This window comes from Anolis carolinensis, chromosome 4, assembly GCF_035594765.1.
Source record: "Anolis carolinensis isolate JA03-04 chromosome 4, rAnoCar3.1.pri, whole genome shotgun sequence".
Lineage (NCBI taxonomy): Eukaryota > Metazoa > Chordata > Lepidosauria > Squamata > Dactyloidae > Anolis > Anolis carolinensis.
Window position 1 is genome coordinate 248,594,085 of NC_085844.1, and position 16,403 is coordinate 248,610,487.

Sequence of the window (16,403 nt, forward strand, 5' to 3'; positions counted from 1 at the left end):
AAATTTGGTTACCAGTATTAAAAAAACACTAGAATCAAGACAGTAAATAAAGAACACCATTCAGAAACAGGGGAATTCCAAACAGCTAACATCCAAATGTCAGTTAACACGTCTCAAACAGAGGACGCCTCCAGGCAACAGAGGCCAGGCTACCTCTATGCAAATACCCTCACTGATTGACTTGCAGCTTCATGGTTACTCATGCCATTCAAGCTTGCTAATTCACACTTGCTCTAAACAGACAAGGGTTCTTTCTCCCACCCTGGACATTCCACAGATATATATACACTCCACTTGCTTCATTGCCAACAGAACTTCTAAAGATGCCAGCCAGATGCAGGCTAAATGTCAGGAGAGAATGCTGCTGGAACATGGCCATACAGCACGAAAAACTCACAGCAACCCACTAAGTAGCATTCAGTAGTCTCCCTCTCTGACAGCAAATCATTTTGGATGCGAAAATTAGGTGAACAATCTTCACAGTCTAATCATTGATAAAATGGCATTTTGTATTTTTTAAACCAAATTGCCCGTCTAAACTAGGATTACCACAGTAAAAATTAGAGGAGAGTTCCTGTAGCTTTAATGGTTGTGTAGAAGAAGGAATTTCACATCAGTTTTGCAAGATTCCTGATTGGGTGCCAAGCAACACAGGTGCATATTCCCTCTTAGACATAAGTAATTAAGGCACAGGAGCTATCTCTAGTTTCCAGTCTAGAAAGCCTTCCCTTTGTGGAAAGCCATGCTTTCTTTTTGAATAGACTATTTCTACGCTAGAACAGTACTAGTCAAAGACCATTTGAATGGTACTTGGTTCATCTAGGAGATACTAAAAATGTGTAACAAAAATGGTTGAAAAATTTCTCTGCTGCTAGGATTAGCAAAATAATGACTCAGAGTAATGATCTGTGGACCAGTCTTTTCTGTGGTGTGTATGTCTGTAGCAAGTTTCCAGGAGAGAAATAATTGTAGCCATCAACCACAAAAATCAAAAACAAAACCTCAGATAGCTTTAAAAGTACGGCCCAACCTGTACTACTGTATTTCTTCGATTCTAAGATGCACTTTGCCCCTATATAAACATCTCTAAAAATGAGATGCATCACAGGTGTATCTTATGTGTTCTGTTGTTGGAGGAAGGACTGACATTAGGGTACTCTTACAATTAAACAAATACGGTATTGTGATGCTATTCATTGCCACAGGTATATGGCCAGGTCACTGGTCATGATGGCTTTTAAAAAGGACAAGATTCAGTCATGGAGTTGGATATAAGTATCATTGGCTAATTGTATATTAATTTTTTTATGCCAGATTCCCAGGCTGTGCTATTTCCAGGATCAGAAGAATATTCCCCTGACCCTCAGGGCAGAGCCAAGAGAGGTATTGGCTGGAAGGTTATTATTATGAAAAAGTAATTTGTTTCGGTCTGTAATCTATAATCTAGTTTCATCAGGTTTTGAAGCTCCAGGAATTTTCAGTCAGCAGGGACCAAGGGACCTCTGAGGACCCTTCTGCATTACCAAATAAAATTCAGATTACCTGCGCTGAACTGGATTATATGGCAGTGTAGACTCATATAATCCAGTTCAAAGCAGATCATATGGATTATCTGCTTTGATAATCTAGATTATATGGTAGTGTAGAAGGGGCCTATGTCACTGGTTACTGTGATAGTTCTATGACCTCAAAATTTGTTACTGTTACAAATTTTTAAAATAAAACTGTTAAAATATCTGAATGTTTCAAACCAGTGGCCTATTTACCTTGTCATCAACAATTTTAACTTGTGAATTTTAACTTGCAGGGTGAATTTTAATCTGTATTTTATCTGTGTATATTTGTTATATGTATTTTAATAGTGTTTTACTTTATCTCACTGTTTTAATCATGTTGCACCCTGTCTCAAGCTGCAAGGAAAGGTGGGTAATAAATAAATTACTCTATGTAACACAATTTTTGTTCTTGGGTTGTAAATGTTATTTCGTAATTGGTTCTATCATAAAAAAAAATGGAAAAGGTTTATTAAACTGCAAAAACTTGGTCTTTTGTGATAGGGACATCCTGCAGTACATTTTGCGATAGTTTTTCAAACAATATCTCATAGAGTCTCAACCAATTCAACATAGTTTGTGGCAGCAACAAAAATGAAGTTTCTGGAGTAGAACAACTACTTGCAAAATAAGTACCACACAATTAAACAGGAAATAAAACTTTCAAACTAGGATCAGATTTTTTTCAATTTTTTGGCATAGTGTTATTACAGCTTCAGTATGTATGCCTTAAATGGAAATGCTCCTGTAATACATAGATGATATTATATACACAAGTACCTATTTCTGTTTTTATTCTAGATTTTATATGCAATCAGTGGAATTGTTTAATATGTCTTGGAAATCTAATTTGAATTACATGCCTGCGGAACTTGGAAATCTAAGAACAAGCCCCTTCTGTTCACAATTATTTATGACAAAACTTAGTTGTTTTTTAATTGCTGTGGAAATTATTCAAAATGACACATTCAACATTTAAAATATTTTTCTTCTCCACCCCCCCCAGCGCAGCAAGTTAGAGAACATAATATTGGCAAAATGTTCTACATGCAACTGCTGATGGATAAGCGTGGGCCTTTGGCCAAGATATGGCTGGCTGCTCACTGGGACAAGAAAGTAACAAAAGCTCATATATTTGAGTGCAATTTAGAGACTACTATTGAAAAGATACTTTCTCCAAAGGTATGAAATGTCTCTTTGAATATAACATAAATGCCCCCAAGGTTTTATTAAATATTAAAAATCATGTGACTGTACTGTTTGTTCAGTTCAGTTGCAGGTAGACCTAGGGGTTCTAAACCCCTGTTTGCTTCAAGATGGCATAGATTTACTACCCACTACCCAAAATGTAGGCTAGAATCTTCTATATAGAAAAAGCTATTTGAATGTCTATAAACATGCCCAGTGTTTTCACCTGTTATAGATTTAAAACCTCACCCATTTCAATCTCACCATTCATTGTATGAAGTGTGAAGTTTAAATTGGTGAGGTTTTAAACCTCACCCTTCATTGTATGAAGCGGGAGCCCCCATTGGCACAATGAGTTAAGCCCTTGTCCCAGCAAGACTGTTGACCGACAGGGCAACAGTTTGAATCTGGGGAGAGCATGGTGAGCTCCCTCTGTTAGCTCCAGCTCCCCATGCAGGGACATGAGAGAAGCTTCTCACAAGGATGGTAAAACATCAAATATCCAGGCATCCATGGGCAACGTCCTTGCAGATGGCCAATTCTCTCACACCTGAAGCGACTTGCAGTTTCTCAAGTCACTCCTGACATGAAAAAAAAATGTATGAAGCCCTATAGAAAGTAGCATTTAAAACAATAAAGTAATTAATATTAATTTAGAAAATAACAGAAGAAACATTAAAAGCGATACAAGAGTGGGAATTCTTGGGACTCATGCAGAGCTCTTTGCGGGTGAGAAGGCATTGAGGCTCCTGAAAGAAATAAGAACATTGCTGCCTCGGTTACTGTGGCATATAGTCACCCCCCTCTTGATGTGGCCCAGTGCTCAGAAAACACCTTCTCCCAGCACATAGCAGGAGACAGGCAGAAACAGCAGACATCTTCCAAACATCACATCTTCCAAAGACACCCCCCCCCCCCCCAAATCTAGATAGACACAGTAAAACAAAACAAATATTTCTATTTCTCTAGGGGTGTGTGCAATATCCTAAAGAAGCACATTCTGGCAAATGTACATTTGTATCTACATTTGGTTTTCTGTAAAGGCAAAGGGACCCACCCCAAATATCTTTGGTGAAAAGTACAAATTGTTGCTGATGTGGGGAACTATTATATTGAGGAAAAGCCCATTTTCCATATTTCATGAAGTTCATAGATTACAGAGTTGTGGACAGAGGCAAAGCAGGTCTATGTGGCCCTTTTTTCCTTCCTTTCGTAGGAACATAAAGGAAATATACAAAAAAAAAAAGGTTTTACCTAGGCATGTCACACATTCTCAGCGTCAGAATACGCTGTGATAGGGTTGCTCTAAGTTAGAAATGACTTGAAGGCATACAACAACAAAACCTACCTCTAATCATTGTAGAAAACACCCGTGCACATAAATATGCGTATTATCACTCAATGTTTTGTGCTTGTGGTGAAATCCCTTTCTTGGAAATTATTGAGAAACATAACTGTTGACACTGAGATATAAGGAAAGACTAGTATTTGTAGAAGATGGACAGTTAAGGTTGGAGGTGGGGAAAATTCAAAACATTGTACACAGAAAAAGTATGTAGATAACATTTGCTATGTTCTAGAACTGGTTTTAGGACTCACCAAAGAGTATTTTATGACACAGTGCTACAATCTGCTCATGGGATTTGAGCCATAGAATGTGTAAATAGTAATTAACTCAGCTTTCTTTAAAGGAGAATCTGACTAATTTGTAGAAAGGTCTGTCGGTGACTATTAGAAATTAAAGCTCTAGATACATAAATAATATGTTGTTGTGTCCCTGAGAAGCAAGTTTGGGAGCACTATTTTGTTGAAAGAAATAACAACAATGAAATCGTTTATTTATTGCCTCTCAGCTCACCAGGACTTCTGTGGTGATGCATAAGAGCTCTACTACCTATGAGGTTTGGTCTTCATTTTCCTCTTAAGGGTTTGTCGGAAGCATTTGATAGATTTGAGAAAATTGAGGGAACTACTAAAATAGATGAACTTTTGATCATATCCAACAGGCTTTTTCTTATGATATACTTAAGGTGTTTCTCAAAACTAAATAATTGCAATGTTTTACCCCAAGTGTGCAATTGCTCTGAGAACCTCAGGACATCTATTATTAGGAGTGGTACGCATCTATCATAGAAAAACCAAGTACCTTTTGGCTGACTGCAATGAAGCTCTACTTAAAATGCAGGCAACCTTTCGTCCAGGTATGTCACACTAGCTGTTTACTTGCTATTTCCTGTTCATTACAGTGTAAGGAAAGTGCTGTTTGGGTCTTCCAGCAAATTAGATCAGTTTGTGAGATCGGTATGGATGTATTAACATGACAATTGTTATCTTCAATATAGAACAAAGAGTGTTATGCAATTCACCACCCTTGATTCAGCTGATATTAAACATTTTTTGACTGCAAAGCAATACACACTTACTTAGCCAGTTGAGAACCAGTATTGTGTAATGCTTGGAGAATTTGACTAGAATTCTGGAAGACTAGGGTTTGAATTGCTATTCAGCCATGGAAACCTACTAGGTAACTTTGAGCAAGTGACAGTCTCTCAGTCTAAGATAAAGCCAAGGACAAAACCACCTCTGAAGGAATATAGCCAAGAAAACATTATTTTTAGAGCCAATGTGATGTAGTTGTCTGAGTTTTTAACTAGAACTCTTTCCCCTCAGCCATGGAAATCCAGAGATTCATAGAGTTGCAAGGGCCTCATGGGCTATCGAATCCCCGGCAAGTAGCTGTCCAGCCTCTTTTTAAAAACATTCAGTAGCGGAGAGCTTTCTTTTAAAAATTTGTTTTAAAAGCTTATCAGAATAAAAGGGTTTCACTTGTCTGTGGAAGGACAATGAGGAAGCCATCCTTGCCTCCCTAGAAAGGGAATTCCAGACTCTAGAATAGCCACAGATAATATTTTCTCTGACATTCCCACCAACAGTGCTTCTGGTGGTAATGGGACTGAGAAAATGTCTGCTCTGAGGGTCCAGGCAGACTCATATAGGGAGATATAGTCTGGACCAGACCATCCTGGGCTCTGTAAACTATAACCAGTACTTTGAATTTTGACCAGAAGTAAACTAGTCACTTTTGGAGTGGTTGTAACGGACATAGTATAGTCTCTGTTACATGTCACAGTTGGCTGCAGCTTTTTGAACCTGCTGAAGTTTCTGCACACTTTCTAAGTGGTTTGCATTACAGTAACTTGGATGTAACTAAGACATGTACTTTTATAGCCAGAACTGCCATAACAAGAAACATGTGCAAAGACACTCATGTCCACCACTAAAATCTGGGCCTCCAGACTCAAAGCTCAATCCAGGGGTACACACAAAGTATGAACCTGTGTCTTCAGGGTGTGTAGCCCCATCTAGTACATGCCAAATCCCTATCCCTTGATCTCCCTTTCGGTTGACCAGGAGCACCTCTGTCTTGTCTGGATCACATTTCAGTTTGTTTGCCCGCATCCAGTCCATTACCTATTATAAGCACCAGTTTAAAATCCTTGGATTTGGGTGGAAAGCAATAGTAGATTTGGGTGCCATCTGCAAATTGATGGCACTATACTTAAAAATTCCAGATGACCCCTCCCAGTTGGGTAAGATTCTTCTCAATGAAAAGGACCCAAACATCAGGCAGCAATGATACCCCAAGTGCTGTACTATGAATAGAAGAGAGGAAAGTTTTAAAATGGCTGGATATATGGTAAACAGCAGGGGACTGCTTATGTAGGAATATATATCCTTCCACAACTATGCAAAGTAGACAGTCTCAGATATAATAAGCAATTATGTCAGCTTATCACCCCAACAGAATTGTGAGATATATAATATATGATTAAAAAATATTGTGAGGCCGAGAGAATCATGAAGGCGATCTGTTAATTTTTTTAAAATCACACAATTTCTGGCTGTAAGGTTGCAAATAGATGTGAAACTGTGTTTAAAAACACCTAAAGTGTGAGGAAATGGGAGACAGTAAAACAGAAGCTCTGGGAAATTATTTTCATCTCTTACCCAGCTACAAAGCTATTTTTGCAAATAACAGTTTTTGAACAGAGAAAAAGTATTTTAAGAAATAGAAGATCAGCTACAACAGCTGCCTATATATACATCACAGTGTTACTAACAATTTGAATTTAGTACTTGATTGATTGAGGATCCAGTTTGGTACCTACTGACCAAAGATAAGCCTCACTTAAAGACAGTGGGGCTTACTTCTGAATCTGCATGAGTAAGATTGTTCCAGTTGAACTACTGAAAGCTTTTAAAGAATCCAATGAAAAGATTCCCTGCTAACATTTTCCTCAGTAGATTGATTCCATGTCAAGATTCATCAATTGGTCAAATCAACCCAAAGCTAACTGAGTTGAAGAGCCTTATCACAATAGAGCTTAAAAGAGTAGGATAAGGCCCAAAGTGTAAGAACTTGCAATTAACTGGGATGATATTTGTTGCCACCACATTTTCAGTTTTTTCTGGTCCCCTTAGTTCTTACAATAGCAGATGGAAAAGAGGATTGTCCTAGCAACAATATCTTGTTGTGAGTTAGTCTTGTTGTAATGCAAAGTATATGGGGGCTTAATCTTGAACAGACAATAAAAATCAATTAGCATTATGCAAGACCTGTTCCTCACTGAGATGAAAACAACTAAAGCTGTTTTGTTCATGAAAATTAACACAGATGTTTACATTTTGGATAGGATGCATACAGATAAGTTGGGACTTCTTATGATGACTATCTGCACTTCAGAATGTATAGTATAGTTATGATCATCTGGGTTTTCTTTCAGTTGAAGGGTTTGTTTCATTTCTGCAAAAAGAGTACTTACCAGACCTATATTCATAATGGAGTGATACCTTTATTGGCCAATCAAATGCACAAACACATCAGACAAGCTTTTGAAGCTCTGCTAGCTTCTTCCGTTGAGTGAGAAGGAAGTATTTTGAGTAGTCTTCATGGAAAATGATAATCCAATTTTCATGATGATTTCCATTTGGTCTACAGACCTTTGCAACTTCTAGCTGATGAGAGTACAGGGAAAGAAAAGCCTCTTTTGTTTTCCCTCATTATGGTTCTTCAGATTTGCTTCCACGGGCCTATCCACACTAAGGACTTTAAAGTGAATAATGGCAAGCATGATTAGGGGGACTGGAAGAAAGTATTGTAGTGGAGGGCACTGTGTGGCTTCTTTCTAATGTCAGATTGTCTGGCTACTGTATTTTTTTGTGTGTATATAAATTTTTGCTACCTTCAATACCTCCCCATACCATGCTTCCAGAGTGAGATTGGTTACTATCTTCCAATTCCTTGCAATTATAAGTCTTGCCACTGTGAATAAAATAATAACCAATTCTTTCTTTTCCATTTCTAAATTTAACTTTGTAATGCTGACCTAGCATCTGGGATGTTTATTCCTATAATTTTACCTATTTCCATAAACGTATTGTTCCAAAAACTCTTCAACTGGGGACATTCCCAACATAAATTAAAATATGTCCCTTTGTGCATACCACATCTCCAGCAGAGGTTACTTTGCTTCCTATCCATTTGGTGTAGTTTAACTGAAATGGCAGACAAAGGTTTGAGGTAATGAGACAAAGAGAGTTCCGGTTGCTGCAGAAAAAGACGTTTATTCCCAGTGGCCACAGAGAATAAGCATAGGAAGCACCCTCTCCTGTAATCAGGAAAGCAAGGGTACAGAACAAAGAAACACAGGCCTTTTTATACCATTTTGCCTTCATCTACCTACGTCATATAGGATTATCAATCACCAATTAGTGTCAAAAAAGTCTTTGCATTTTACTAAAACATAGCCTACTTTCAAGACCTCTGACCCTCCATTAGGCCTTATCTAAGGAATTTCTATCTAAGCTTTCTGGGGTCCCATTAATTGAAGAATTTTCCCTATCTTAGCTTTTAGGGAGTCATTAGCACTCCTACATGGCGCCAGGTTACTTTAAGCTTATTTTGACAACCCAAAGAGCCTTAATTTGTCTTGTCCACTGGTTTAGGAGCTTATCTGGTCTTGTTGACACTTGACATATGTCTCTGCCACTTAGGGGTTGAACTTTGGTCTCTGCTATGAAGAGACAGGTATTTGCTAGACAGAGTGTATTTTGGGCTATATGCACACATTCTGCTTGTGATTATATATATTTTCTATTCCCATTTCTAATATGATTACATTCAATATATAGTTTCCAATACAAGTATTATATTTTTCCAATACACCTTCATCATAACCAGTGTAGTATCCCATCTCCATATGACTTTGTACACATTATACTTTCATCTTATTAACAGATTCTTAACCACTCTCTACTTTAAAACCCCTTCCCAATATCCGAGATCCATCAGAGGCCCTAGGTCTCCTTCCTGTATTTTTTCTAACAGCTTCAGCCCTATTTCTTCACCTATTAATCCATTGTATACTTTCCCAATTTATCCTTCCCCAGCTATTTCTTGCTTTTTAAGTTTACTTAGCCATTCTTCATATTTATTCAACTCTCTACATCTGGGATAACCAGCCCTTTTTCCAACTATATAGCTGTTGCCTCTCAAGCCAATTCAGGACACCTTGCCCGTCAAATTTTGTATCCATTCCTTCCAAGAAAGAGCACTTTCCACCTCCACCATTTTTTTATGCTTAAGTTTAACTCTCAGATCTTCTGAGAAATTTCCCAATAAAACTATTGGGGTTAGGGGAGAGACTCCTGAAATATATTGCTTTTTAACTTAACCCATATCTCCATAACATCTTTAGCCAGGTTATTTTTATACCCCTTAATTACTTTGCCTATTTTTTAAATGAAAAACATTTCCCCATAATCTCTTTGCCAACATTTACCTTCCAGTTCCCACCAGATTAATTTAGGTTCTGAGAGCAGCAGAATGGCAAAAGGTGAGATCTTATTCCACCCATTTTGAAGTGGGAAAATGTAGTCAGTTTTTGCCATTGTTTTTCTTTGCTTGATGCTTTGCATCCATTGTTACATGCCCTTAGGTTTTATCCTCGACTTATCCATGAGTTATATCAAAATCCATAATTTTGACTTCCAAACCTGCCCACGAATTATACATGAGATTGACCATCAACAATTTTTAAATAGTCATAATTTGTGCTGCTATAATATATGCAAACGGCTTCAGTACTGCTCATATGTATGCATTTTTAATATCACGTATGATACAGACACAGTTGTACCTTTTTTTAAAAAAAAATCCTATATGGTACCTTCAGCGTGTTCATGCATTTACAATATAGAGAACCAGACTACAGAATGCCACAAATAATCTAGTGTTATGCATTTCCATTTAGGACTTGTTGATCTCCCAAAAGAGAACTGTGAGGCGAATTATGATGCTATTACATTGCCCGAAGAGTTTCATGATTTTGAGACACAGCTCCCTGAGGTGAAGTAAGTGCCTTTCAGGATATAGTTTCTTAGGAGGCTCCTGAGACTGATAGCTTTCCACATGAACCACTAATATCAATTTGAGGAAGTGTAGATTTACTATTGCTACTATAGTATCTATCATCATGCTTTCTTAGGAAGATTTCCAGCGATTTCTGAGGAAGGAAGCTGACAAAATGTGGTTGACAATGGTATTTTACTTGATTTATCTGCACAAGTCTTTATTTATTTATTTATTTATTTACAGTATTTATATCCCACCCTTCTCACCCCGAAGGGGACTCAGGGCGGATCACATTACACATATAAGGCAAACATTCAATGCCTTTAACATAGAACAAAGACAAGACAAACATAGGCTCCGAGCTGGCCTCGAACTCATGACCTCTTTGTCAGAGTGATTTGTTGCAGCTGGCTGCAGCTGGCTGGCTGCTCACCAGCCTGCGCCACAGCCCGGGCCCTTCTATAAAGGTTTCTTCTATAAACCTTTGTTTTAACTTGTGTTTTATCATCATCTTGTGTTTTAAACTGTGTATATTGTTAATGTATTTGCGCCGTTACTTTTGTAACATTGTGAGCTGCCCCGATTCCCCACGGGGAGATGGTGGCGGGGTATAAATAGTTTTATTATTATTATTATTATTATTATTATTATTATTATTATTATTATTGTTGTTGTTTCTGTCCTATTGTTGTTGTGTCCATCAAGTAAGTTCTGACTTATGGTGATCTTAAAGCCATTGAGCATTCCAGGGCTGAAAATGTGTGTTAATTGGTGGTTTTCTAAGGCTGAACAGGGAGTTGAGCCCCAGTATCCAGCGTCATGGCCCAGCTCAGGCTACTAGTGTAAGCTGTTAGGAATTGTGGGAGTTTAAGTCCAAAACACTGGGAGGGCCAAAGTTTGCCCATGCCTGTACTAAACCATGCTGGCTCTGAACAGGGAAAATTACCTGCTTGTATTCTAACACCCAGAATCCCCCAGCCAACATACCTGTTGTTGGCTTTTAAAAGCATTGGTCCTACAATTATTCATTTTTGATTATATTTTTTACAATCAACTCATCTTCCAACCAAAACACCCATTTTTTTCACCCTTTTACAGCTTCTTGTGGTTCCCCTCTCTCCTGTGAGTAAGTTAAAAAGAACGCAGTGGACATTTTATTCTTTTTGTAGACAGATAGAAGACGCAAAGGAGATGAAATGAGGTTAGAAAATAGCATTCCAAAGGAAGAATACCCATTTATAACATTTTCTTTTACAAATGATGTATGCATTTTTGTGCTGAATGGAGCACAGCAAAAGAATCGCAGTGTTAGACAATACTGCTACAGTGTGAAAGAAGTGTGCCTTTGACTGTTTTCTGATTCATTGAGAAAAAAAAATCTTGAGAAACATTCCTACTGGACGATAAAAAGCAAACAAAAACAGGTAGGATATGAATATAAAATGTGTATCTGTGTGTATCTGTACAGGTATATAGTGAATACAAATTCCTAAAATACCAATTAGTTATTCAAATTGAAACAACACAGTCCAAACTATAAATGTCAACATGGGACAAGATCCATCAGGCATAAATTGTTTGCTGAAGCAAAACAGACAGATGACCCAAAGTCTCATTAGGTTCTTCAAACAAACAGAAACCATACATTTTTCAACTCAGTGTCTTTTTTAGTGGGTAGCATAAGAATTTCCTTGGCCACTAATGAAGGCTGTCCGTTGAAGCTATTGCTATCTTTAGTTTGGACTGTGTAGTTTTACTTGAATAAATAACTATTTTGGAGATGTAATCTATTCATTATATACCTTCACATACACACACACATATATTTTATATTCATACTCTATTTGTTGTTATTTCAATGTCCCTTTTGTCCTTCTAATTACAATGAACCCTCCCTCACTGCTGAGTACTTCTCCTTCAAGTTCCCTCCCTAGTTTGAATGCCTTGAAAAGAACAGTGTACTGTACATATATGTAGCAAGGAAATAACAAATATGTAAATATAAATAAATAATATTTATGAATGTATTTATGGTATATTTACATAAGTATGTATCCCATATCCCACCTTGCTCTTTGACTAGCGATGACATTTCCCAAACTGCTTTGAGTCCCCTTTGGGAAGATAAAGCAAGGTATAAATAATAATAATAATAATAATAATAATAATAATAATAATAATAATAATAACTACTGTGATGATATTATGTAGCAATTGTGAGAACACCGTTTCCTAATTTACTGTATATACTCAAATATAAGCCTAGTTTTTCAGCCCCTTCTTTAAGACTGAAAAAGCCCCCCTCGGCTTATACTCGGGTGAGGGTCCTGGTTGGCTTATATTTGAGTCAGCTTATACTCGGGAATATATGGTACATTTATTATCTTTCTCTATTATTATTGGTATTATTACATTTATTATTATTTTTCTATTAATGTTGCTAATATTACATTTATTTTACTCTATTTTTATTATTATTATTATTATTAATACATTTATTATTTCACTCTCATCTTATTATTATTATTATTTTACTCTATTTATTATTACTTGTATTATTTTCCTGTATTTATTATTATTATTATTATTATTATTATTATTATTACATGTATTATTTTACTCTATTATTATTAAAAGGATGCATAAGCACGTTTACATTGAAGAAGATGAGAATAATGATTTGATCAGAGTTGGACAGTCTTATCTTAAATTTGAGCTTTATGTAAATATTCAAAACATTTAACCTACTGAAGCCTCAATTAATGTAATTTTATCAGCATCTATTTTTATTTCTGAAATTTACCACCCTCGGCTTATACTGGAGTCAATGTTTTCCCAGTTTTTTTGTGGTAAAATTAGGTGCCTCGGCTTATATTCGGGTCGGCTTATACTCGAGTATATACAGTAAGTAAAATAACATTGTTTCTTTCAGTGCCATTGATGTTGCCCAACATTTTACACTGAACCAGAGCAGAGTTGAAGACATCACTCTAATGGAAGAGGATTTTCGACTTCCTCATAGTGGCAGTTTTGGTAAGGTAGCATTTTTTCTTTATAAATCAAAATATAAGTTCTAATTTTATGTTTCAAGTTTTGAAGCCAAAGGGAATAAAGTTCAACATCATACGTCTTGTCTCACTGTATAATGCAAGATGACATTTTCTGGGTTCCAGAAACTGCAATTGTTCATTAGCTCTGTAGGATTCCCTCAATAATAAATAGTAGGCCTGATTCATTGTCTCATTTACAAATAACAGAGATTTAAATAAAAGTTTGTCCTCATTTATTAATCACATATCGATTATTGTTTCAAGAAATAACTGGGGGAGGCTTGAAATTTTCTTCTCTGTCATTCATTATAATGCTTAGTATCTGTCAAAATTCTTCCTCACTCCAAGCTGCTTGTCACCTTAGGACTGAAACCATTGCCCATATTTGTAGTTCCCCTTCAAAATAACAGTTTTGGAGGATAATTTTCAATTAAACCTGGGACAAAGAGGCTGACATCTCTCAATCTTGATTTTTTTTTTTGTTTCTCCAAATCACATGGCATTTTTTTTCTCTCCTTGTTTCATACTGTATTTGTTATACTGTGTTCTCTCCTCTGTGGCAATTCATAAAGGTTTTTACACATTTTCTCATGAGACACCTTTACTTACACCATTTAAATAATGTACACATTTACCCATCTAAAAATTCCTGCATTTGTCTTTATTTTACATTTTTAGCTGTGTGTGTTGTAATATTTTATTTCTCTGAAATAGCCCATAAGGGTCACAGATGAACATCTTCTCAAGCTAAGGGTACTTTTTTCTTGCCTTTGTCTCAGAAGATGCAAAAAAGCTACTTTTATAAAGATCATAGAATCATAGAATAGTAGAGTTGGAAGAGACCACATGGGCCATCCAGTCCAACCCCCTGCTAAGAAGCAGGAAAGATTGTCAAATCTAACAAAAAAAAAGAAAAAAGAAACCCAACTCCAATGTTGTGGAATGGAAGGGGGGATCCATAATACCATGCCCTTCACATTTTGGCCCTCATCACAATTTTTGCTTCCCATTTTAAAGGTAAAAAGGATACAGGGGCCAGGCTGTGTTGCAGCTGGTTAAGTAGCCAGCTGCAATAAATCACTCTGACCAAGAGGTTGTGAGTTTGAGGCCAGCCCATTTCAGAATGAGCATCCGACAATTAAAATTAAAAATAGCCCCTGCTCGTTGTTGACCTAAGCAACCGAAAGATAGTGGCATCAAGTAGGAATTTAGGTACCGCTTTGTGGGGAGGCAAATTTTACTAATTTACGACACCATAAAAAAATCATCCAGTTCCCATTTGGAATGAGGAAGTATCCATCAAGATGTCACAGTGGATGGTGAAGCAGCTGCTCCCCCTGTGGCCGGAATTGAGCATCTCCTCAGGAAGCTGGAGAATTGTTAAATCACCTCTGCATCTCTGTCTCTATATTTATATAGCATTGAATGTTTGCCATTATATATGCACATTGTGATCCGCCCTGTGTCCCCTTGGGGTGAGAAGGGCAGAATATAAATACTGCAAATAAATAAATACAGGAAACATAGTCATGTATTTCTCAATCCTGATTTATGATCTAACTTTAAGCTGTTGTTTTAGGTTTAGCAGCCTTTTTTAACATTTTGACTTCCTTTTAAACTTAAAAAAGAGATACATTTGCTAGAATAGCATTTTTAAGCTTTTGGAGAAAAAATGATTTTTATTTGTTCTAAGAAATTATCAATAACCTTTCATATGTGTCTTCAAAGGTGAAGAAATTGAAATACCAAGACAAAGCAGCTTCTTAAATGACAGCTTATTGACTGGTTCTGGTGGTTTCTTGCTTGACCGCAGTTTTTTGAGCTTCTCTGGAGACAAAATTGCATTGAATGAAGAGGAATCTATCTTAAAGCATGATGGATTTGGAGATGAAGGGGCTGTTGAAGATATGATTAGTATGTATAGAAAAAAAATCCTTTTATAAGCAAGCCAAACGGAAACAGATGTCACATATACATAAGCCACTTTTCAGAATTATTATCCAGACCTGCACTTTTTATTATCTACTGTCTTTATCTTGTTCTTCTGGGGTTTTAGCACAGAGTCTTAAATATGTTAAATTATTAGAGTATTACATTCAAAGACATTATTGTTATTATTACTATTATTATTAATTTTCCATCATTTCCCAGTTTAGGGTTCAAAGCTTACGTCATTTCTTTAATAAAATACAGAGCAGCTTTAAAAATCCATTTTACAAGCCCAATAATTATTCATTGGATAAACCATTATTTCCAATTTCCTTCTTTGTTTCACACAGGAATACCACTTCCTACTAATGTACTGATTAATGGCTAGGATACAAAGATCTACTCTAAGCACATGCACACAGCATCACTTATAAACTGAATATTCCCTTTGTCTCTAAATTAGTTGGCCATGAAACAAAGAAATCTGCAGTTTAAGAATTGCAAGCTTGAAAGTCCTTTAGTGCTCTGCACAAGTCATGTGATTCTTTTAAATTCCAGACAAGAGAGAGAATAGACAGTCTCCATGTTCTTTGGCATTGAATTTATCAGCAGGAAAGACAAGCCTAGTCCCATATTCAGCAGACACACACCTGTGTAAAGGTCCTTCATGTGTGGGATGAGGGTCTTGGCCTAATTGGAAGCTTCTTCCAGCCCAGTTTGAATGACTGTGTCTAGCTCTTGGATAAGCTCTGCATGCTCAGAGATTTTGTTTGTGCCTCATTCATGGAGAAGGACAAGTTGGTATTGCTTCACAGCCCCCTTTATGTGTTTGAACACATGCAGGTTATGCATCAGGATTAGTAACTTCCCAGGTATCCAATGGTGAGTGGTAGGAATGACAGGAAAACAAAGACTAGTGGCTTATATCAATATGGGAACATATCTATATGCATGGCAATGGTGGAACCCACAGATGTTGCAGTCACGAATTTAAAAGTAGCACTATCAACCTTAGTGCAAACACTCAAGAATAAACGGTGCAAAATTTCAAGGCAGGAGTGTCATTTGGCTAGCAAAGTTCCATCTGGTGCTGTTCTATCTCCTCCTCACCTCATCCACTAAAAACCTACCCTCACAAACATCTGCAAACCATTAGAACTTAGGGTTGATTCTGAAATACAAAAATTGTGAAATATTCCCTTCCAGATCTCTGCCACTCTATATTAAAACTTGGGTTTAAAGGTGCAGAATTAAACTCTGTCCCATCTG

The 16,403-nt window shown here is 36.8% G+C and overlaps 1 protein-coding gene across 5 annotated transcripts in view; it reads left to right on the top strand.

The window, feature by feature from the left end:
- rad21l1 (RAD21 cohesin complex component like 1) overlaps positions 1-16,403 on the top strand; it is a 45,080-nt gene that overhangs the window by 14,776 nt on the left and 13,901 nt on the right. For 3 of the 5 annotated variants that reach the window (XM_062979123.1, XM_062979121.1, XM_062979124.1), the window contains exons 2-7: positions 1,315-1,383; positions 2,560-2,735; positions 4,813-4,942; positions 10,055-10,154; positions 13,088-13,188; positions 14,934-15,119. In XM_062979123.1, the coding sequence (XP_062835193.1) occupies positions 1,315-1,383; positions 2,560-2,735; positions 4,813-4,942; positions 10,055-10,154; positions 13,088-13,188; positions 14,934-15,119 (762 nt within the window). The remainder of the gene's footprint in view (positions 1-1,314; positions 1,384-2,559; positions 2,736-4,812; positions 4,943-10,054; positions 10,155-13,087; positions 13,189-14,933; positions 15,120-16,403) is intronic. The other 2 variants (XM_062979125.1, XM_062979122.1) reach the window with 2 other exon arrangements.